Raw genomic sequence first — 25885 nt, 5'->3', positions numbered from 1 at the left:
TCAATATCTCCTTTAGTTATCCACGAACGGATACTTGTAGCAGCTGGGACGAGTTCACAATAAAAATTAAAAACTTAGAATCTGAAAAACTGGTGAAAAACTCATCTGAGGAGATCTTACGGATATCTAGGGAGATGGAGAGATTAACTACAGAAAACGCGTTAAATAAGAAAAAAGCGGAAATTTTTTATAGTAGGAAGAGGATGGCTAAGATAAACAGTAAAAAAAAATCTAATTTAGAGGCAATTTGTATGGATTTTGCCAAGAATCTTCCAGCGCCAAATATACCAACAAATGATACCTATTACAAAAGGTATCAACATACGCATTTAATGTTCACGTATTATCTACCTCTGAGAGCTATTTTTACGTCTATCCAGAAACCCAAGGGAAAAAGGGTTCAGATGATGTGTGCTCACTGCTTCATAACTTCATATATAACCATCTAGATCGAGAAGTAAAGCACCTACAAATATTTTGTGATTCATGCAGTGGCCAACAAAAAAATTTTACCTTTTTTCGTTTTCTTCATAACTTAGTCAACAACGAGAAAAGGTTAGAATCAGCTTCTATCACGTTCCCCATTCGAGGACATTCCTATATGGAATGTGATAAGAATTTTGGCCTCGTAAACCAAAAAAGCAGAGCAGATCTTCCCAAAGACTGGTTGAAAATATTGGAAGAATCCCGCCATTCCCCAACTCCATTTACGGTTATCGAGGTCAATCACACCTTTTTCCGCAGTTGGGGAAATTTCTTGACAATAGTTACGCAAAAAAGTCGCCATTCCCATCTAGATCAATCAGAGAAATTACTCCCAGGGAGATTTTTTGCACTATATGATCGATGAAAAAGAAAAGGGCATCTAGTGACGATGGTATTTCAGTGAATTTATTGGGAAAACTTCCTTTGAGTGCTATTCAGGCTCTTTCTGATGCTATTAATATTTCATTTCAGTTGGGCACATTTCCTCTTTGCCTAAAATTAGCAAAAATTTTGCCTCTTTATAAGGGTGGTGATCGTTCTAGTCCATCCAACTATAGGCCGATTTCAATTTTGTCTACTTTATCTAAGTTATTTGAAAGACTTATGAAGGATCGTCTTTTAAAGTTTCTTCTGGGGGAAGGGGTTCTTCGAGATGAACAATTTGGTTTTCTATCAGGGAAAAGCACCTCTGACGCTATGTTTGATTTCTTGTCCAAACTTCTCCAGGGTGTTAATGGAAGAGAGGCGACTGCGGCGGTGTTCTGTGACTTGTCCAAAGCTTTTGATTGTGTGAGTCATAGGATACTGCTTCAGAAGCTTTCTGCTTATGGAGTTAGGGGTGTTGCACTGAAGTGGTTTGAGTGCTATTTGTCTGGTCGCGAGCAGTCTGTGTACCTTAATGGTGACTTTTCTGGTAGGGAGTCTGTGGATTGTGGTGTTCCACAGGGGTCAGTTCTTGGTCCCCTTCTATTTCTTGTATACATTATTGATCTTATTACTCTTAGCATATGTGGACATTTTACATTGTTTGCTGACGTTACAACGGTTTTATGGTCGAATAAAGATCCCAAGCAGCTTGTCAGAGATGTTGCAGCCGATCTCCTGAAATTAAAGCAATGGTGTGATTCCAATCAACTTTGCTTAAATATGTCAAAGTCCCACATTATTGGTTTCAATTTTCAAGCTGAGAGTCTTGATTTTGGTGAGAACGCATTGGACATGGTAGACAATTCTGCATTTCTTGGTTTAGTCATTGATAAAGATTTAAAGTTTTCTGACCATATAATAAAGTTAAATAAAAAACTTGCTTCTGGCTGCTTCTCTGTTAGGGCAACCGTTCATGAACTGGGGAGATATGTTGCTCGTGATGTGTACTTTGCTTTGTTCGAGTCGCATTTAAGGTATGCTCTTCCATTTTGGGGTGCATGTTCAAATTATCTGTTTCAGTCTGTTTTTGTGCTGCAAAAGAGGGCTGTCAGAAGTTTATTTAGGGCCCATTCTAGAATGCATTGTGGTAATCTTTTCAAAGAGAGCCGTATTTTGACCCTACCATCATTATTTATTTTGGAAACTGCATGTTTAATATTCAAAAATAAGAACAGTTTTCCAATCCGACATCACAGTTATCCTACCAGACAGATTAATAATATTCCCCTTCCTATTCCTCATTTTACATCTATCAAAGATTCATTTATATATCGCGGTTTAATGATTTATAATCACATTAGCGTGGAATTAAGAAGTGTTCAGTCTTTGCGCCAGTTTCGTTGTAAACTGAAGTCATATTTGCTTCTAAAAGCCTTTTATTCGATTGAAGACTTTTTTAAGGCTGAGGATGTTGTGTAGTAGATGCTAAGCTTTTAATCTGTTAATTTTAATTTTGAACATACCTTTATGTGTCCCTTTATCTCTGCTACCTTTGTCTACATGCATGTATTTTATTTTATAAAGATTTTGTTTGTAACATTTTCTCTTGCATTTTTTTTTTTAGGCATTTTATATGTTGTATAAATTTTTTATATTTGTTTTGTAAAATCTGATTTGATTGTATTTATTTTCTGAAGCTTTGTCAATAAAATTCGTGTACATGTACCAAATTTTCGACAATAAATTACTTGAAAAAATAAGTAGAGGACCTTTGATACAGTATCGCACTACATATAATGGATGTTGGGAGTCAGCTTCGCTGCAAGGAAAAAACCGAAAGTCTTCGCGATTAGCTGTTCGTCATCTTCAAGACAACGAATTTATGCTACCTGAGTTAAGTTATGAAGGTACAAATGGTTTTTTATTATTATTAAATCTGTTTTCTACGTATTTTATTTATATATTTAGGGCAGCTTCCAATATCTGCTGAGAAGTTTCGGGACCTGCAGCATTTAAAAAAGTTTTGCAACAAAGCAGCGCAAGACTTTTTTTTAAACCTGCCGCATCACTAATTAACGAATTGGTCAATTTTAAGGATAAGGTCGGTTTTATAGATCTACAATAGTAATATCTATTATTTTTTTTAGGAATATTGTTTGGAGCCTTTCGCACTAACGACGATTGAGGTTATGATTACTGTGAAAGAACAGGCTCATTTCAATAAAATGGACTCCTTTTTCCCCTGTCACTTTTGTACCTGTATGCGATTTTATTATTTTTTTGTACTGAACGGAAATACAAACAGTCTCAAAACACTTAGGGAGTTTCTTTATTGTTTTATCTTCACAAAAAAAAGTTAATTGATTGAAAAAAGCAACAGAGCGTTCGTAAGCTAGAATTTCAACCTTAAAATCGCTCTGCTGAAAAATCACAAAAATGCTCATGAGCTCCTTTTACCCCTGTGCCCTTCAATTTCAAACAGTTAGGTAGTTATAACTAGAATAAAGAGTTTCTTCTTAATCACTTGACCTACACTCCTATTTAAGATTTTGAGGCTGGTTGCCACCTCTGCGAAGGGGTTGATCTTAAAGGGTTGAAAGTATAAAAAAAAAGTGTCCCCCTACAATCAAAAATCGTCGGGTTCGAGCATTTTAAAAAAAAATTTCAAAAGAGCTCTAAACCTTGCTGGACTGTTTTCGATGGGCCATCCTGTATATATGCTCTTATAATTGATTTCGTCTAGAACCTATTCATTTCTCATTATCTCGATAGTCGTACTACTTACTCATCTACCAAAACAATGAACCAAGTAACTAAAGCCAAGTAAAGAAGCAGTATAATTTTAAACACTTAGCCTATTTAAATGCTTATCACCATTTATAAAATATTAATGATTACATTCCTGTAAAGGGAAATGTATTTAATTAATTAAAAGTACTCAATCAAGCTTTCATTTATTTTTTATTTAAGTTAGCTTTGTTGTATTGCCGGTTAAATTAAGTATAAAAAATGGTAATTTAATTTACGCGGTTTTTATATTCAGCCGCAGCATGCGCAATAGTAACATGAAATATTTTGTGACGTAAAGATATCCTGTGATACGTCTAAAAACTACATGAAACGCTATCTATAATATTAGCAACCTTGGGTGAGCTGAGTGCGATCTGCGAACAGAAAAAAGCGAAGCGAACTAAGCGAACCAAATGAGATAAGAAATAAGCAAAACAAAAAATCCCCATTGAACATAAACATTACATTACTTTCTTCGCCCAATGGTTTTTTCGAGAAAAATTGTTTATTATTCCTGTTAATTGTGTAATTGTGACGGTATTTTGGTGGTAAAAGTAGTGTTTTATTTATTTTCGAAAAGAAGTTTGTCGGACTGTAAAGAAATGTTACAGGATGGAATACAAATCTACATAACACTGGAAAATTAGGACAAGGTGGTTTAATGTAATGTGTATTGTGTATACAGTATTGGAATGTGATAATTTGATAATGCTTCCTAAAACAGTGTTTACCCTTCAAGTCTGGTGATAATATTTATCCAAAATTTTATTGGTGATTTACAAATCTTGTTAATTTGGTCAAATTTTCTACATCAAAATGCCCACACTAATAGGAATTTCGGAGTTTATTGATGAGACCAGGGATGATTATAACTCTCCAATTACATCAACATTTGTGTCACGGATGCAACAATGTAGAAACACAATTACAACACTGGAGGAGGTAAGCATTCATATACTTTTTGCTTGATTTTTTAAAACATTTCATGCATTTTAATCTTGAGAATCAGTAAATCAAATAATAAAAATCAGGATTCTTAGTTTTGAATTAGAGGGAGAAGAAAAGGTATTTAAACAGCCTATTGGTTCTTATTCTATTATGTTTATTCTCTCAATGTCAAGAGATATTTCTATTAGCAATTCTACTACCTAGCTCTAATGAATTTAAGTCCTGGTCCTTAACTTACTAGAAATTACTTACTAGGCAGCATTTTTGAAAATGCTCTGAAATGCCACAGACTTATTACAATTATGAATCTAATAGTTATAAACAAACTTAAAATAATATATACAAAGTTATGTAAGTGTGATAACGGTATATAATGATTATAAATCAGTTTATATACATTAATGAAAAAATATTACAAAAGGTTAATTCAATTTACCAGTAAATAAACATTTATCACAGAAGTATAATAATATTACATGATAACTTATCACACCTAAACCTATACATAATAATATAATAATAAATAATATAACAATTGGTTCTTGGACTTAGGTTGTAGTCTCAGGTAATTTACATTTTGACGAGTTCAGTATTTAATGTCTCTTTTTGGGATTTGGGTCATATGTCTTGTTCAGTAGTTTTTTTTTGTTTTTTTTTAAATAATTTATTTTCTGAGATTTGGAATCTCTTATTTTAGTTACCCCATGTATTATTTATTAAATTATTAAATCTTTCTCTGCCCATCTCATGTATCCAATCTCCAACATACATTTAAAATTTTTTTAAATTTAATTTATCTCTAATATTTTGAGGAACATAGTTGAAGATTTGTGAAATATAATGCTTACTGTATTGCAGATCAATAGTGTTTCTACTTCGGGGTGCTAATGCATAGATAATGGCAGCATGGTTTTTTAGATAATGGGTATATCATATATATTCTCTTGACACTTATCACTTTGACATTTCCAACATTGATGCTTCCCAGATTATTTTGGCCAGTAAAAAACTCAAAAATAAGTTAACATCTAGCTTCTTGGTTAAAGATTGCATTGGTGTCCTGGCTGATCTGCTGACCTACATTTTCAATTTAATACTGTCAACAGAACAAATCCCTGAAATTTGGAAGACTGCTACAATAATACCTATTTTAAAAGCTGGGGACTCTGATCAAATCGTGAACTACAGGCCAATCTCATTACTCTGTAACTTCTCAAAAATTTTCGAAATTATCCTGAATCGGTCGCTATTTAGTCACGCAAAAGAACTCATCTCTGTAGACCAGCATGGATTTTTTAGCGGGCGATCTTGTGTTACTAACTTATCCTGTATGTCTAGCCACATCTGTGAATCACTTGATGTTAATACTTAAGTTGATGTTATTTATACCGACTTCCAAAAAGCCTTTGATCGGATAGATCACTATATTTTGCTGCATAAATTAACTCAGTATGGTTTTTCAGGGAGATTATTTAATTTATTTCATTCCTACTTGATTGGTAGATCTCAATATGTTGAATATGAGGGCTTTAAATCGAAACTTTTTAACGTAACGTCGGGTGTGCCACAGGGCTCGAAACCTGGGTCCGCTCCTGTTTAGTTTTTTTATAAATGACTTGGTTGAGTCACTCACTTGTCATAGGCTGGCTTTTGCCGATGACTTGAAGCTATATTTAAATGTATATGGTTTGGAGGATTGTGTTTTTCTTCAGAACTGTCTAAATACATTGGAGGTATGGTGCGCTGTTAACAGGTTAGGTTTGAATGTGGCTAAATGTATTGTGGTCATTTACTTTAGATCAAAAACACCCTTAAATTTTAATTACTTTATTAATGATACTATTTTGAGTAGATTAGAGCAAATTACTGATCTTGGTATAACCTTTGACTCTGAATTTACATTCATTCCACACTTCAATAACATAGTCAAGTCAGCCCTGAGAAGGCTTGGGTTCATAATTAGAAGTTCTCAGAGTTTTACTTTGGAGTCTACATTAAAACTGCTTTTCTGTTGCTTTGTGAGATCAAAACTGGAGTTTGGCTGCATTATATGGAACCCGCTCTATCAGAATCATGTTGGTCTTCTTGGTGTTCAGCGTAGATTTGCTAAGTTTTTGGCCTTCAGGCAGGATGGCATATATCCGGTAAGAGGGTTAGATCATAAGTTAAGTTAAGTTTAATCAAGCTTAATGCTAGACATCCCCTAACATTCTTTCTGCCAAGGCCTCATACTAACATCCTGTTGAAATCGGCACTATATACAATATGCGCTATATTTAATCGGATCTGTCACATGTGCGATATGAATTTCTCTCCGGTTCATGTGATTATCGATATCTTGGTGGATCATTACTCTTGGGATTAGGGCCCATGTGTTTAAGTTATAGTTAGTAGGTATATTGCAGTTAATTTTATTTAATTTTGTTGAACATGTGATTATCTTGTTAAACTTTTATAATTGGGTTTTTATATCATATTAATAGTTATTTGTTCTAATTTTTTGGATAACTTTTGAGAATGTGACTTTACTTTACTCTTTTTCTTTTCTTTTCATTCTTTTAGGTTTGTTTGTGTGTGTTTTTTTTTAACTATATTTTTCATTGTTTTGCAACTGTTTCCTGTTATTGGGCAAGTTGCCTGTTGGAAATAAAGGCTTATTATTATTATTATTATTATTATTATATTCTTACTATATATTAAAATAGTTTTCTTTGCATTTTATGACCTAAATCTTTTACACACCTATTTAAAATGTCCAAACCATTAATTTTGGCATTTACTTAATTTTTTTAAATAGCACATTATTGGGAACAACCACTTTTCAAATGCGGCTTCTTTTTCCCAATAATTTGATATGATTATTTTTTAAATCGGTTGATAAATAAGCCCATAAAGAGAAAAAAACTATTTTACAAAAATGAACGAACAGGAGGCAGTGTAATGACACGCCTGCCTATTTTTTTCACATAAAATAACACATCATATTTTGTCAAACATCATATTACTATTTGAGAATAAAAGAACAAATTTTTCACTGCAATATTTTTTCAGTATCTTAATACAACATATTTTATTTAACATTTACCTAACATAACATAGGTACACACAAACGGTAAACAACAGAAAAAATATTTATTTAGATAAAGATTTAATTAGTGTCAAACGTGCAATAGACGCAGAGGGTGAAAATGGCCATGAAATAGCATCTTTATTTGTTTATTTTTATTTATTTATTTATTTACGGACTTGCCATTTTACAATAAATAGAACTAATTACTAAAAACAGTATAGATATACATTGCTATACAAAAAAAAAATTAAAGTATATATCACAATATATGCCTTAAAGATCCTCTAAATCTTGCCTCTGAAGTTCCAAAAAAATCTACAGATTGTTGCATAGAGTTTGCATTATTTAACATTCTTGTAATAAGGTTATTTTTGCCATAATTTGTACAATGGTAAGGAACATAAAAAACGTTAGTATGCCGATTCCTTCTTATAGGTACATTTAGACATACTAGATTTAAAAGATCTGGACAATAATCTTGTGAAGTAAATGAATTTCAAGATTTAGTCTCCTCCCTTCCAAAGTATCAATATTAAGTAGCGATCTTAATTCACTATAAGAATAATCATCTCTGATATAACCACACCTGTAACCAATATAATGAAGAAACTTATGCTGCACTCGCTCAATTGCAGTTACATGTGTTACATAACAAGGGTTCCAGATAGGTGAGCCAGCTCCAGAACACTTCTAACTAGCGAGCAATATAGTTTCTTTTGCACAATATTTTTCTTCAATCTACTCTCCTGATGAATTTGATGTTCAGGAATTTATGCAGCCTGATATTGCATGTTCTTTTGATATTAATGAAATGCATGTACAAATATCTGAAGTCTTTGAAAAGTTAACCAATGTCAATGTTAATAAGGGCCCTGGGCCTGACTGTATTCCAGCTGTCTTCATAAAACACTGTGCTTTTGCTTTGACTCGTCCACTATGGCTGATTTATAATTTGTCTTTCAAGACAGGTAGATTTCCAACCTCATGGAAGGTAAATTATTTGACTCCTATATTTAAGAATACAGCTCAGAGGGATGATGTGAAAAACTATCGTCTGTTTCTCTGGCTTGTCGCTTTGCAAAGGTTCTTGAAAGTTTTGTCACAGATTTTTTATCAGAGAAATTTAAAAACATAATCTCAACTAAGCAGCATGGGTTTGTCAGGGGTAGGTCCATTACCACTAATTTGTTGCTTTACCAAACAACTTTGTCGGGGGCCTTGGAGAGCGGTATGTCAGATGATTCCATATATACTGACTTTTCCAAGGCCTTTGACAGGGTTAATCATTCTCTCCTGGTTACAAAGTTGTCACTCTATGGCATTGGTGGTTGTCTTTTGGCCTGGTTGAAGTCATATCTGTCTGGAAGAACACAGATTGTAAAGATAAATAACTTTTATTCTAGTCCTTTTCCAGTGACTTCTGGGGTTCCTCAGGGTGCTATCTTGCCCCTTTTTTATTTAATCTTTTTATTAATGATGTTGTTCATTGTTTTGATTATTGTAATGTGTTGCTTTTTGCTGATGATGTTAAGATTTTTAGAATTATAGACAGTAACTTGGCACATCATGAACTTTGTTCTGATCTTCACAAATTTGAATTATGGTGCAAGAACAATAGAATGGTCCTAAATGCTAAGAAATGCAAATATATTCAATTTACCAGGAGTTTTAGTCCACCATTTCATCAGTACCATCTAATGAGTTCACTTATTGAGAAGGTATCAGAGATATGTGATCTTGGGGTGCTTTTATTGCAGACTAACTTTTTCAAAAAATATTGAAAACCTGTGTAATAAGGCTTACAAAATGTTGGGTTTTATTAAGAGGCACACTCAGGATTTCAGCAGTATTGATTCCATCAAACTTCTGTATTTTTCATTGGTTCGCAGTCAACTTGAGTCGAATTCATGTATATGGTCACCTTATTATGCTAAATATATAATGTGTCTAGAAAAAGTTCAAAGTAAATTCATAAGATACATTGCTTACAAGCTTAATATTCCTTGTATTGATATTAATTACAGTGAAATGTGTAGATTGCTGAACATTGAAAAGTTGGAAACTTGACGTAAAAACTGCAATATTGTCACAACATACAAGATTCTTAACAATGTAATACAGTCTCCTGAGTTGTTGTGTCAGCTTAGTTTAAATGTTCTACTTCTACTACAGTGCTCAGACAGACTAGATTATTCTACCTTGAACAACATTGAACACTGTATGGTGAAAACTGTGCAATAGGTAGAATGATGATTATAACTCAAATAGTGTCAGTATAGATTTGTTTCATTGTTCTCTGAGTTCACTTCAACAAGTTTTAAAATCTGCTTAAGTGCAATATAATTTTATATCTTGACTTTGCTTAAAGTGTGTCTTCTTTTCTATTGCAGTTACTCTGTTTTAAACCATTGTTGTCCTTATATTTTATTTAATTTTATTGATGTTACCTGTTATTTGTTATTTATGCTAGATATTTAATGATAGTACTAATACTTCAAGTGCTTTATTGAGATATAAAATCTTATTTTTTTGAATATTTTATATACTATATTTATTTTGTAAATTGGTTAATTACCGTAATATATATTAATATGAATACTGAATACTGACAAGATTTTTGAGAATAGCTTGCACCATACAGCAATTAGTTTTGACCTTTGTTGTGAAGAAAATTCAATTTTCTATAATGTGATCTACTCCTCAATGGAAAGGTTTATTCCTCTAAAGAGGTACAAAAGTTCTTCTTTTCCATGTTGGTTTTCTTCAGAGCTTCGCAGTTTGATCATAAGAAAGAAACAAATTCACAAAAAGTTTAAAATTAGTGGTCAACAGCAGGAATATGATGAATTTGTATTTTTGAGACATCAATGTGAGTACTTAAGAGAGTTGTGCGATCAACAATATATTAATAAGGTGGAAATGAATCTCGCTAGCAATCCGAGGTACTTCTGGTCATATATTCAAAATAAAAGAACTGGTTTTAGCCTTCCCTCCAGAATGACATACAATAACAGGATTAGTATGAATATCTCGGACACTGCAGATATGTTTGCAGAATACTTTTCATCCATCTATTCGGATGAGCAAGTCAATGACATACCATCTTTTGATTTGGATAAATCAATTTGTCTGAGCAATTTAACTTTGTCAATGCAGGATGTTTATGAGGTTATTACATCCTCTAAGAATAAGCTCTGCTCTGGACCAGATGGGATTCCTGCATTCTTCCTAAAGAAATGTGTTTGTGTTCTTACGAAACCAATACTGTTCATTTTTAACAAATCTCTAGGTACTGGTTCTTATCCCACTCTCTGGAAGAGAAGTTTTCTAAAACCCATGTTTAAATCTGGTAGTAGAAATGAAATTTCTAATTATCGGGCTGTGTGTAACCAATCTGAGTTGCCAAAGCTGCTTGACTGCCTGGTCAGTCATAGGATTGCCTGGAGTTTTAAATCTTTATTTAATCCTGAGCAATTTGGATTTATAAAAAAAAAAAACATGGTTTATTGTTATTAACAAAGAAAAATTGTTACTAAAACAAAGCTACCTTAAATTACTACCACTAAACTTAACCACTACACCCCATACACACTCCAGTTCTAAAACAAACATCAGAAAACAATACATAAGAACAGCAGCAAAAAAATACATAAAAAGTAAATTAAATTCCATAATTATCCCCTCAAGTATAAGACAGCAAAGAATTCTAACCATACAAACAAATCAAATAAAATTCAAATACTGTAAACTTACACTTGAAAATCAGAATGTGTCGATGTAGTATTCATTTAGTGAATAGTAACATTTTTCGGTCAAAAGTATTTTCAATTTACGTTTAAAAGTGTCAATACATGTTGCCTCCCTGATTCCACCTGGTAAACGATTGAAAATTTTGATTCCCTAGTAGAAAATAGATTTTTTAGTTAATGTGGAGGAGGGGATTGGAAGATTTAGATCGTTCACTTGACGCGGCTTATAAAAGGCAGATCTACTGATGCTAATTTGGTGCTGTATGTCAACTACCTCTACCGCAGCTTGGAGAAGGGACTTCAGGTTGACTCAATATATACAGATTTTTCCAAGGCTTTTGATAGGGTTAACCATGGGACACTCTTGCAGAAGCTTAGGGCTTTAGGTATTGTGGGGCCTCTTCTTCAGTGGATTCGGGATTCATCAGGAGGAAGAATCCAGATTGTTAATCTTGGAGGTACATGTTCCTCTGAAATGTTGGTGCCATCTGGGGTGCCACAGGGCTCTCACTCAGGCCCTGTTTTGTTTTGCCTCTTTTTGATTGATTTAGTTTGGAAACTTGAAAATTGTCGTGTGATAATGTTTGCTGATGATGTGAAGCTATTTAGGCCTATCACATCCCTTTCCGATGCTGTGCTCCTGCAAAAAGACCTTAATTTGTTCTTTGATTGTTGTCACTTGAATAGAATGTCCCTTAATATCAATAAGTGCCATAAGATTACTTTTTCTAAGCAAAGAAACCCTATTGCTTTTCTTTATAAAATAAATAATGTAGCAATTGGTGTCAAAACAGAGGTTTCTGACTTAGGAATATTTATTGACTCCAGGTTGTCTTTTAAAAGTCACATCAATCAGGTGACTGGTAGGGCAATGAAAATGCTGGGTTTTATCCAACGGTCTACAACTGATTTGTCTTTGTTTACTTTTAGATTACTTTATTGCTCTCTTGTTAGGCCCATCTTGGAGTATGGCTCAATTGTGTGGTCCCCGTCATATAACTGCTACATTGAGCAGATTGAAAAAACTCAAAATAAATGTTTAAGGGTGGCTGCTTTTAGATGTGGTTACAGGAGACAGGAGTATTACTATCAGTTGGTCAGGGATAACCTGAACTTACCCACATTAGAGTCACGAAGAACATTACTTGACGTATTTTTTACAATAAGAAATATTTTCAGTCCCATTCCACCATACCAATTATGGCATTAATGAGCCAATTACATGAATGGCTCAAAGTGCTAATGGTCTGTCAGGACAGATAAGCTTTTTTGACTCTAGGATTACATCTTTTAAGGGGCAGTTAAAGAATATTATTTCATAGGGGCTTTAATTAATTAACTCATCTACACTTTCATTGATTTATAGATAGTTTTGTATCTAAATATATATGCTTGTATGAGTATGCTATGTAACACTTTTGTAAATGGATTCCGTAAATAAATAAATAAATATGAGGTTTACAAATTATTTTAACATAACATGTTCGAAACGACCACCTTTTTGTCTAATGAATGTACGTATGCGAGGGGAATATAGCGTGCGACATATCAACTTTTTCTTCATTGGTAAACATTTCAAATATTAGCAAATTTATTTAAATAACAAATAATAATTGCGCTTGACAAGATGTCATGTATTATGTCAACTGAAAAATAATTGAAGAGCGCAGGTATTATATCAAAACGCAGCCTATTCAAGCAATCAAAGCCTTCTCTGCTATTTTTATTGATTAAATGCGTTTATTTATGTGACTTAGTTTTTTTCTTCTTATGGGCTTATTTATCAACTGATTTAAAAAATAATCATATCAAATTATTGGAAAAAAGAAACTGCATTTTAAAAGTGGTTGTTCCCAATAATGTGCTATTTAAAAAAAGTTAATTAAATGTCAAAATTAGTGGTGTAGACATTTTAAATAGGCGTGTGAAAGATTTAAGTCATAAAATGTAACGTAAACTATTTTTCCGTGATTACTTGATTTAAAATTAAAATTTTCAACGCATTCATGGCACCCTATTTTAAAATTTACAAAAGTGATTTTTTCTATGAGTATAAAAGAAAAGGTAGCAAATATAGTATCATTGTTTTTAGAATATTATTTTCTATCGAAATACGTAAAAATATACCAAGTGTCCCATTTAAAATAAGAAAGTTAAACATTAACGTTAAGTGTTAAACCAGAAGTGATGGAAAATAATAGAATATGTCAAAAGGTGCTCTTCTAACTATTCTATTGCTATACCAAATTTCAATTGTTTATCTTGAAAAGTAAAAAAGTTATTAAGTGTTCCCTTTTGTCTGTGTCACCTGGTATAGTTCTGAGAAAAAGTATTCCTAGCCATTTGACAGGCAAACGACCTGCTGTCTTGCACTTACGTCCGATTTCAAGAGAGAGGAGAACATACCTCTAATCTCATAACCCTTCAGCTTTTTGAAGAGCATATATGGCTACGGTGTATTGTCACAAAGGCCCTTGACAGAGCAAAGAAATGACCTGCTACTTTATGTAGCAGAGTCTAGGACAATATATATTGTCAACATACAGTATTGTGCATAAATATAGCCACAAGTGATGTTTTCAAAAATATTATTTGCTCCTATTTATTCCATATTATTTCTTTACTTTTAAGTACAGGCCTGTGTATTATTTATAAATATACGGAGATATCATAAGAATGCCAATGCAGAGTAAGGAACTTCATGTTTGTTTATTTAGACAATGTGCATAAATATAGCAACATTCTTGTTTCGCATTTATTTTATCAGTTAAATATCGATTTACCTGCTGTAAAGTTGTTATTTTTGAATCTCAGAATTAACTTAAAATGGGTCGCTCAAAAACCGTCTCTGGTGATGTAAGAAAAATTATTGTGGAGCATTACGAAAATGGTGTTTGCAAGAAGCTTACGGCTTCACAGGTCAATTGTATCCAGAGTTTGCAAAAAATTTCGCCTTACTGTAACAGCTGTACCGGCGCCCATTCCTGGTAGACCCAGAAAAACAAATTTGAGGATGGATAGGCAGCTGCTACGAATTTCCAAAGAAAATCCTTTTTTGTCTTCTTCCCAAATTTTGGCAAAATTAAAAGAGGGTGGAGGAGTAAACCTCAGTTCCAGTACCGTAAGGAGAAGATTACTTGATGCCAACTTACCTGCTCGTCGCCCCGCTAAAAAACCGTTACTCTCAAAGAAGAACGTCAAGGCTCGTTTTCACTTTGCCCAATCTCATGTCCATTGGTCTGTAGCTGATTGGAAGAAAGTCGTATTTAGTGATGAATCTAAATATAATTTATTCAGGACTGATGGAATGATGTACGTTAGACGCCCCAGTGAACAAAGATTAAACAAAAAGTACATTTGCCACACAGTTAAACATGGAGGGGGAAATATTCTTGTATGGGGATGTTTCTCGGCTCGTGGCATGGGACCCATAGTAAGAATAGTGGGCAAAATGGATCGTTTCATATACAAAGACATTCCGCAAACACATTTAGTGCCATATATGGATGAAGTCATGCCAGTAACAGCCATATTTCAGCATGACAACGATCCAAAACATGCTTCTCAATTTGTTAAGAGATGGCTATCCGATGAAAAAATAATGATGGTCTGGCCATCTCAATCGCCATACCTAAACCCTATAGAGAATTTATGGCATTACATTGACACCAAAATCAGGCACCTAACATGCTCTAATACAAATATTCTCTTTGAAATAGTGGAAAAGGCTTGGAAAGAAGTGAACAATGACTATATTAGGAAATTAATTGAGTCCGTGCCAAGACGATGTGCAGATGTTATAAAGGAGAAGGGGTACTACATGAAATATTGAATTGATTTTAATTTAGTTGGGTTATATTTTTTTTAGAATCAAAACTATTTTTTGTTGCTATATTTTTGAATAATAAATTTGCATAAAACAATTTGCTGTTTTATTTATTGTGATACAAAAAATATGATAATATGAAAATATAAACAGGCTCTAACTATTCTTGTAAATAATATATAAACCTTACTTATAAAATAGATACTAAAAGATATAGAACAGGAAAGTTCAATGTTGCTATCTTTTTGCACAATACTGTATATAATTAATGGCTTTAAAAATTTCGACCTCGATTGGTATGGTCGGAAGCAAAATTATTTCTCAGTAGGAATATTTTGTTGGTTAATAAAATCAACAAGTTATACAAGACTTGTTGGTTTTATTTTTGGTTAGTTTAGTTTTAATGACCCTCAGATTTATCACCTTTTTTTAAAAATGGGCAAAGTTTGGCTCTGCAGCCTGCAAGCCTGGAGGTATATCCCATTAGAGCAGTACTTATTTGTAAGGCAGGATAGTGGATGACATATGCTATGAGCTGATTGTTTAAGTACAATACTGGGTAGTTCATTTAAAAGAACTGAAAATTTAATGGGTATTTTCAGTATGATCCTAAATACTTTACAATTTGTAACTGGGTGTAAAAAAAATATTAGAAAGTTACGATTTTGTACACTGTAATTTAATTCTGTACTAGTAATTATTTTGAAAACATCTTCACAGATAAGGGAAAATTCTCCATCATCACATTGTCATTTCAGAAAATTTCCAAGAATTCCTAAATTCAATTGAATCAATTATAAATAAAATTGGTATACATAATTTTTTTTTTGTGGGAGATTTTAATGTCTACTTCAATACTGATCAGCAGAATTTCCTTGACCTTTCTGACATCATGGGGAGCTATGGTTTTAAACAAACTATAACAGACCATACAAGGGCTAGAGCTTGCCTGGACAAAATTTTTATAAATTTCAGTACCGATTCCTTTAAATCCAGTGTGTTCGATATTGGGGTGTCAGATCATCTTGGACAGGAGCTCGAAGTGATCGTTGAGAGTATTGATGGTGGGACTCTGCACCACCATAATGTATGTAGGCCTGTGACCCAAGGAGGTATGTTGTCTTTCTTTGAACTGGTTTCCTGATATAACTGGAATTTTGTGACAGAGGAGAGTGTAGCTCAATGACTGTTTCAAAATATTTCTATCTTCTCTAGAAAAAGCATATACTCAATCTTTTTCCCTGAAAACATATAGGGTGAGGACTGATCAGAGAAATACAATAACTTGGTTTGATAATAACCTAAGGGCCATGCGGGATCATCTACAGTTGCTGAGTGGAAATTTTGAGGGGGAGTTTAAGGACTTTCAAAAAGCTTATAGAGCTGCTATATAGGAGGCAAAAATAAAAGCCAATGATAAATTCATCTCATCATCTTCTAATCCAACTAAGGCCGTATGGTAAGTTGTTAATGGTAATGTAGGTACGTCAAAAACGAAAAAATCTCATGAAAGTACTTTAACGGCTGACGATTTCAATAATTTCTTTTCTCGTATTGCCCATGATACTGTTAGAGACATTCCACTGTCGCAGGGTGACCCAATCCAAAGTCTCTCTGTTCTGGGTATGCCGGAGAATGTGTTCTCTTTCTCCCCTGTATCATTCATAAAAGTAAGAGAGATTATTGATGGCTTAAAAAATAAGACTAGTCAAGACATCTATGGGCTAAATGTCAAATTAATTAAGTCTGTTAAAAACATTATCATAGCTCCAGTAACAAAACTAATAAACAGATGCTTCAGGGAGAACACTTTTCCAGGTGTGCTCGAATCAGCCAAGGTAATACCTATTTTTAAAAAGGGTGATCCTGATAGGCCCGAGAACTACCGTCCTATCTCCTTGCTGCCCATAATCTCAAAAATCTTTGAAAAATGTATTTCTGCTCAACTTGTGAAATTTTTTGAGCAAACAATCAACAATCTTTTTACATCCAGCCAGTTTGGTTTCAGGAAGGGTAAAAGTACCACTATGGCCATTTTAGATTTAGTTGATTACTTGTTAAATGCTTTTGATAGCTTGCAATATGGCAGTGTCTTGTTCTGCGATCTGAGCAAGGCATTCGACTGTGTTCCCTATAACATATTGCTGAAAAAACTTTCTAAATATGGCAGTCCCAACAGTGTTAGTTAAACTTCTCGCTTCCTATCTGGCCAGTAGAGATCAGATGGTAAGTGTTGGTGGGGTGTCATCAGCAAAAAGTGGGATAACCATAGGTGTTCATCGCCTAGCTGGATGTTTATCTGAATCTGGCTTAAGAACAGCCTATTTTGGCACCTTCCATCCCTTAGCCACATATGCTATTCTAGCGTGGGGTCATGCCCCACAAACAAAAAGGTTGTTTTCACTACAGGGAAGGGCAATCAGAATTTTGGGTAGGCTGGGTTGCAGGGAGGATTGTAGATCTGTTTTATGAGGGCAATACTTACCCTACCTTCCATATATATATTGGAAAATCTTTTATGGGTACACAGGAATAGGGATCGGTATAAAGTACATGGTGATATACACAACTATGGTACTAAAAACTATCTGTGATATTGAGTACCTACCTATATATTGCATTTTATTTAAGACTTATTGTGATTGTGTATTGTTCATAGTATATCAATCACTGTGTTTTGGTTTTAATGAGTTTTATGTAGTGTTTTAGGAAAAATTTTATTATCAATTTTTATAAACAGTCACCCTATTTTTTAACTTTTAACTGTAACTTTGTAATTCTTGACTTGTGTGAATACGATTTTGTATATTGGCATTAATAAATTGATTGATTGATTGCTTTAAGTTTGATATGTGTGTTAGTACCTGTTTGATCAGTTTCACTCTTAAAGATGTTGTAGGCTGTTTCTGTTTTGTTATTTGTTTTCAAACATTTAATTTCATTAATCGAAATCTTAAAGTGAGACAGCAAATAATCTGCTTATCTTTTTGTTGTTTCATACCACATATACAAATCTGTATTATACCACCGAACATAAACTAGAATAGAACGATCACTCTAAGCGCCGCCCAAAATGTTGCCTTTCTCACTCGCTTTCTGATGCTACTCTTTTTTGCTGCCCGGTGGCGACTGCGTTATACAGGGGCGTCTTCAATATTAGAACTATAATAGCGTTGTGCGGAAATTTTGTACTTTAAAAATGCCGGCGATATGTTGCGTAGATGGCTGCAGGAGTAAAAGGGGATATACATTTTTTTTTAAATAAAAATGGATTAGTTTACAGAAAAAAATACACGCTTTTCTTCAGTATTTCTTAAATATCTCGGAAAATTGAGATCCTACAAAAAAATCTAATAAACAAAAGTTGGTTTAAAAACAAAAGATTGGCTTTTGTTTGATTTATCTAGGTGCTATAGGCGCTAAGATACAACTGTGTGAACATAACCCCTTTTTTTAGATAACAAAACATAATGACGTAAAATAATAACGTGAAATAATTTAAAAAAAAACGCTTTTTAGACAAATATCTAGCACATTTTTTCAAGTATGTACTATCAAAAACTTTAAAAATAAACTTGATTGTAAGTCATTAGCATAAAAATTAAAAAAGTTAGGAATAAAATAAAAATAATTGCAGTTTTAAAAAAATTTATCATAAAAAATTATGTATTTATTTCAAAAATTAAAGCGTACCCTTCTACAATGGACTATATATAGGTACCAATAATATGTTCAAAAAGTGTCAGCGATTTAGAGTACATATTTTTTTTAAATCGTGATTTTAATCTAAAAAAATGCAAAATTTTTTGTAATATTCTGTTATTAGTGGTGGTTTTTAATAGTGAAAGCTATCCGATTTATTATTAGTTGCATTGCAATCATTTGAATGATATAAATTTTAGCCACTTATACCGTCTAACTATACTTAAAACTACATTTTTTTCGTCATTAAGGGTGGTTTTTAAGGGTTTAAGTTTCAAAATATTGATGTGATACTATAATTCCCAATGTAAAACTATATTTATTTTGCATATTTATATGAATTCTAAGTTGTAAAACACCTATTTTCGTTTTATTTGAATTTTAGTGGTTTGTTCCTTCATCCCCTATTTTAAAAGCAAATAATTAGGCATTTAATAAGTTTTTTTTATTTAACTGCCTTTTCATATTTCACTGTTACCGAGTTCCATATGCTGAGTGTTGTTATCACATTATTATGTAAATTTTATTAAATATTTAAAAAATGGGTATATTAACGAAGTTATTATTAATTAAGTGTATGTAATATTAGGTAGGTAGTTTCTTGGTCAGTTAAGAAAAGAGCATGAAAGGAACGTAAAGCTAAGATTTAATTGTGTACATTCTAATAAACTTAATTTTAAAGCTATCTACCAAGTGTTTTTCTTATAGTTATTTGTTCAAAAGAGATACTTAATAATATTCTTTCAATTTCATTTTAACAATAATACAAAGTGCCTTTAATTTCAAAAAATTCCATATATTACACGCTGCCCGCCGCGATGTACGAAAATATTCCTTATTAAAAATGTTTCAAACACTCCCCGTATCGTAAAGGATTGCCGTCGAAACTAAATAATGATTTACGACCGCGTAAAAAAAGTCGGCACTGTTTAGAAGTTCCTACTTCAAACGGCCGCAAGAGAGTGAACCTACTGTCTTGTTCTTTATACTGTGATTATACCCATCATATGCTTCTGAATTTCTGGATTCACCCATGACTGTTTTACATTATTTATTTTGGAAAGGCATATTAGAAAGGATTTATCAAAATGGTAAAAATAAATGCAATAGGAGGGGCTATACTGATGATCCACAGTTTACAACATATTTCCAAGTATGTTCATTTAAATTAAAAATAAAATAAAATAACATTTTTTCTAAAACATAATGTGGACCGGACAGTCCCTGTATCAATCAAAATTGTTCTGCCCTAGTGATCTGAAAAATCTGTAATATAAATACTACAAGTAACGTTTTGACGATTTAGATCAGAAAAAATATTTTCAATTTTTTTATTTGTGGAAAAGATTACTCTAGTTGCAACCTATATATTAGAGTGTATCAAAGCACAAAACCAGTTGTATGACAGAAAGATAATAAAGATATAACTTAAGCAGTACTTAAGTTATGGTTTTAATAATAATATTATTAATCCATCTTTATTTCATATGGCATTAGAAATAAAAATGACATAACGAAACATTCAGCTTAAAAATTAAGTATAATTTAGAATATCATTCAAAATATATGGCTATAGCTGTAGAGAAACTGTTGTTAATTTCTTTTATAAATGCTTGCTTACAAGTGACACATTTAAATATATTAGGCAACTTACAAAAAAACTCAACTCATATATATTTCTTTGACAGTGTGAACCTATAAGAGAGATGAACGAGGGAGAGTTTTCTAGTGTTGTATCTGTCTTTGTTGGGATTATCAAACTTATATTTATACTTAAAAAGGAATGTATCGATGTAGACATTTATGTAGCAAATGTAGCAAATATAGCATGAATGTAGCAAAAACAGTCATAACACTTGAGGCCTTAAAATTATCTGTGTATGGACTAAGATATGGCAACTTGCTAATGACCCAAAACGTTCTTTTTGCACAAAAACTATTCTTTGAATTCTGATGAGCTTCCCTAAAAAATAACGTCGTACAATATTACCCTATAATATTTTTAAAGCAGTTCAAATTCAAATTTCAAATTCAAATTTATTAATCATTTTGGTTATAGTATAACAAACTTTTTAACTTAATTATACTTAATAATAATAGTTAACAGTAATTTTTGTTTTTAACATACACCTAGATGTTTGTGTATGCTGAGAAATCACAAAATTTTAGTAATTATATAAAATATAACTAACCATAATCTACAACTAAACAAAAATTCTCCAATAAAGTTTCCCTTCCCAAAACTATTTAAAAAAAAATTAAATTTATCTATATTTGAATAAATAAATTTTCTACAGACCTTACTAAAGTTTTTAATATTATTTATATTTTTTACGCTGTTTGGTAAGATGTTATAAAATTTTGGGGGCAAGTATCCTAAAAATCGTTGCCCTATAGTTTTTTTATGTTTGATATTTTTAGGTGTCTGTTTATATTATTTCGGGTTGTGTAGGAATGACTAACATAATTCTTGATTTTTTCTGATTTATGTGTATAAATGCATGTTGACAATATGTAAATTGAGCGTATATTAAAGATTTCTTCAGAATATAATTGTTGTGTAGGAAATCTTTTTTGTTTTTTGTATATAACTTTTAAAATAAAGTTTTGTACTACATTAAGTTGTTTTAAACAATTCTTGTATAGACCTCCCCAGACAATTACCCCATACCTTAACAAGGACTCAACCAAGGATTTATAAATTAAAATTAGTAATTGTTCATTTAAAATATTTCTCAAAATATGAAATTGATAAATAAGTTTACGGATGTTTTGTGTTAATTTTAGAATGTGTTGGTCCCATTTTAAATGTTTATCCACAATGATACCGAGATATTTAGTAAATGAAACTTCCTTGATATCAATTGATTCAAGTTTAATTTGTTGAAAGCTGGGGCGATTAGCAGCTGTTATAGAAAATGCAATATAGTTTGTTTTTTGACTATTGAGACTTAGTTTAAAAGAATCCAGCCAGTTCTTGACTGTTGCTAGAGCAAGTTCTGCAGTTTTTTTTGTCTCCCCAAGAAATTCCGTGAAACACCGCAACCGTGTCATCTGCATATGATATCAGTGACCCATCATGAATTTTAAGATTGGTAAGAGCATTAATATAAGTTATAAAAAGTATAGGTCCAATAACTGTTCCTTGTGGAATTCCAATTTTTATATAAGATGGTTCACTAATCTCATTATTTATTTTTAAAGACTGTTTTCTGTCCCCCAAGTAACTTTCAAAGACCCTTGACACTGGACCTCTAATACCATAAGATCTTAAAGTATCTAGCAAAAGCTCATGCGGTACAGTGTCAAAGGCCCTTGCTAGGTCCAGAAACACTGCCAAACACTTTCTATCACCATCAAAAGCCTGATCACTCGCTTTGTTAATTCGCAGACAGCATCGGATGTGCTGAGCCCCCCAATGAAACCAAACTGATTTTGTGTTAATACATTATTTTTTTGTAAATAGTCAATAAGTCTATCTTTCAAACATTTTTCGAAGAGCTTGGAAAAATTATTGATCACACTTATAGGACGATAGTTACCTATTTCACATTTATCACCTGATTTATATATTGGAGTGATTATTGATACTTTAAATTGAGTAGGTACTGTTCCTGTTTTAAATATTAGGTTGATAATGTGAACCAATGGTTCACATTATCTATTTCACATTTATCACCTGATTTATATATTGGAGTGATTATTGATACTTTAAATTGAGTAGGTACTGTTCCTGTTTTAAATATTAGGTTGATAATGTGAACCAATGGTTCAATAAGGTAAATATGAATTTTTTTTATAAATTTTGAGCTAATAGTATCTATCCCAGGCGCGGAATTGTTTTTTAACGAAAAAATATGTTTAATTATTTCATTCCTATTAGTTGGTTTTAGAAACATTGAAGATACACTGTACTAAACATTGAAGATACACATACTATGATTAGTTTTGAATTGTTTTTTTGGTTTTTTTATTTGGTTCTGCATATTTACTCCTACGTCTATAAAATACTGATTACAAAAGTTTGCCATGTCTTTGTTATTTGAAAATTCTTTGTTATTATTTTTTATTTTTATTATGTCATTTCCTTTAGTAGTAATTTGATTTGTAACCTCATTTATAACTTTATACATTTTGCTCATATTATTCTTAGATTCCTCAATTTTTGTTTTGTAATAGTCATTTTTACATTTATTTATTATTTTACCCAATGAGTTTCTGTATGTTTTATATTGTTGTTCTTTTTCCAAACTATAATTTTTATTCAATTTTCTTTTAATTTTGTCCCTATTTTTTATTGAACATATAATAGCAGCAGTTATCCAAGGTTTTTTTTTAATTATTTTTTGTTTTAATATTTTTGTCTCTTCAGAGCTTTGTATAATATGTTCGACAACATTATAAAAAATTTTGGTTGCAATTTCGACATCATTAATATTGAAAATTGTGTTTCCCAATTTTGTTTTATAAGTAAGTAATAATAATAATGATAATAATAATAATAAATGTGGTCAATACAGGCTTTTGATGTTAATGTGACCCGTGTAGGACCAGTTATACGGTAGTAGAATCCGTAAGATATCAAGAGAGCTAGGTAGTTATTTGTATCAGCTGAATTATCAGATAGAATTTTTGTTTATATCTCCCAGAAGTATCTCTGTTTGCTGATTACATTCACGTAATAAATAATTTTCCAGGTCATCGAGAAAAGATGATACTACTGTCGAGGGAGGTCTATATATACAAGTTATGCCATATTGTATATCAGTTATAGCTAAAGTTATCCTAATCAAAGTAATTCCCGACCTAATTAGTTTTATATTTTCTACTTTGTTTATGTTTAAATTATTTTTTATATAAACAACCACCCCATCATTCTGGTTACAGTCTCCCCCACTATAATACATTTTAAAGCCTTCTATATTAAATTCATTACCAACCAATTGCCATGTTTCACCCAAAACAATAACGTCGCAAGATATTAATTTATATGTTTGTAGAAAAACTATCATTTGATCAAAGTTTTTTTTTAAACTTCTTATGTTAAAATGAATGATATTTAAGAGTTTGGAACCTATGTTAATTTTTTTGCTTACATAATCACAGTCCGTACTTTGTTGATCCGCATTATCTAAAACGTCCAGTTCTTGTAGCACTTCTACCTCTTGCGTATTATTCGCCATAACTTCCATCATAGTCAATTTTGTTTTTCAAAAGCGTGATTTGATGTTCAAAAGACGGACAAGTTTTGTCGTTTGCTGCATGATTAATATTGCGCTCCAAATTAAACTTTGCGTTTGCATGAATACAATTGATGCATTTTTTTTGGTTTTTTGGGCACTCCTTAACTGTGTGTTTCTCCGAACAATACTCACAAAAGACCTCATTCGGACATTCCGTATTTTTGTGAAAAAATCCTTGGCATTTAAAACATCTGGGTACACTTATATCTTCAAATACTGGGTAACGCTGCCATCCTATATATTGTTTCTTTACTGCAATTAACTTATGAAATAATTTGGCTGAACAATTTCCGTAGATAGTATAAGAATCTCTTTTTTTATTGAGTTTAAAGAAAGTTATTTCTAGGTGGTCCACTGCTGCAATAAAATGATTTTGTTCCCGGATTCTGGCCTCTACAAATTCACTATTTAAATTGTCTTTATCATTTATTTTATAGTCAATTATCATGAAGCGGGGATTTCTTAGTTTTGTCACCTCTATGTTGTAGCCATTCAATTTTTCTTCTGCTTCCTTTTTAAGCATATCTATATCATTTTTTCCCTGGCATTTAACTAGAATATAGCCGTTTTTTGTACTTTTAATACTATTTACACTAATCTTTAATTCGGCAGGATTTATCGTAGTTAGTTAGTTAACATATTCAGATACTACACTAATCCCATAACGTAGACCCAGTTTTAACTATAGCCAATCAATGTGTTGTTATCAGGAAAGGTAGTCAATAATTACTAGACTAGACTTTACTACTAAAATTTATTTGAGGCCCCGTATATGGATAATTTTTCAATTTTATTTTTTATCATATTTAATAAAATTATGTTTGTTTTATCACTGTTCTTAAATTTATAGTTTTTGCCAGGTTGATTTTTTAAACAAGAACTAGTCAATGTGTACCATCAGCATAGTTTATTACCAAAATAATTTTTTGTCTCTAAGATTGCTAATAAATAAAATAAACAAGATAACAATTCAAGGATGCATCTTGAATTGTTGCCGCCTTATTTAATTCAATTTCAGACTTCATATTTTCAATAATCACCCCTTGAGTGCTATTAGCACTTTTGGGATCGTTTTGCCCCTTTCAAATATTTGATAATTGACAATACTGTGCTATGCGCAAATTGCAAGTAAATAAACAGCAGCTCTAGTCCAATGTAGCAGATTCTTTTCTTGCAACTTTATTAGCTTATTAATATCTTTGTTAATAACTCACGAGTACAGTAGTTTTTCGGATCTGAATATTCTATTATAATTTGTATTTATTTATACGGCATACCACTTAAATATAAAATACAGTGCTTTTATTCTAAAATGAATAATTTTTAAAAACAAAAAAAAGTTAATTTAGATACAGAGGACTCCCATCGTGTGATACATCATTGTAAAGAGCATAAAATTGTCTATTTAACTGTACCAATAAAGATTAAATCGTTTGATGTACAAGCGAATAGTAAGCAAAAATGTGTGGTAATAATGGATATTTTATCGACCTATAGGGTGATACATCTTTTTAAAGGGCATACAGTCTGCTGCCCAATGATGTGAAAAATATTTACAAAAAATAATAGACTTTAAGCCATTAGAGTGTAAAAATGTATGTTAAAATTAAACAGTTAATTCAGTTCAAAGAAATTATTTTACTAAATTCAAAATATGAGGCGCTATTGGTAAAACAATAATAAATCCCAATTTGAAATTCCTTAG

The 25885-nt window shown here is 31.9% G+C and overlaps 1 protein-coding gene and 1 long non-coding RNA gene across 2 annotated transcripts in view; both read left to right on the top strand.

The window, feature by feature from the left end:
• Positions 1-1530: 1530 nt before the first annotated feature.
• LOC126748239 (uncharacterized) lies at positions 1531-3108 on the top strand. The gene is made up of 3 exons (XR_007664675.1): positions 1531-2759; positions 2821-2935; positions 3000-3108. It is a non-coding gene; the product is annotated as an uncharacterized LOC126748239 (long non-coding RNA).
• Positions 3109-3978: 870 nt separating this feature from the next.
• The window catches only part of LOC126748216 (arfGAP with SH3 domain, ANK repeat and PH domain-containing protein), a 79571-nt gene continuing 57664 nt past the window's right edge, over positions 3979-25885 (top strand). The window contains exon 1 of the mRNA XM_050457297.1: positions 3979-4584. Coding sequence (XP_050313254.1) covers positions 4459-4584 — 126 coding nt within the window. The 5' untranslated portion in view covers positions 3979-4458. The remainder of the gene's footprint in view (positions 4585-25885) is intronic.

This window comes from Anthonomus grandis, chromosome 22, assembly GCF_022605725.1.
Source record: "Anthonomus grandis grandis chromosome 22, icAntGran1.3, whole genome shotgun sequence".
Lineage (NCBI taxonomy): Eukaryota > Metazoa > Arthropoda > Insecta > Coleoptera > Curculionidae > Anthonomus > Anthonomus grandis.
The sequence above is the reverse complement of the archived record's forward strand: the minus strand, read 5'-3'. Positions and strand labels throughout refer to the sequence as shown.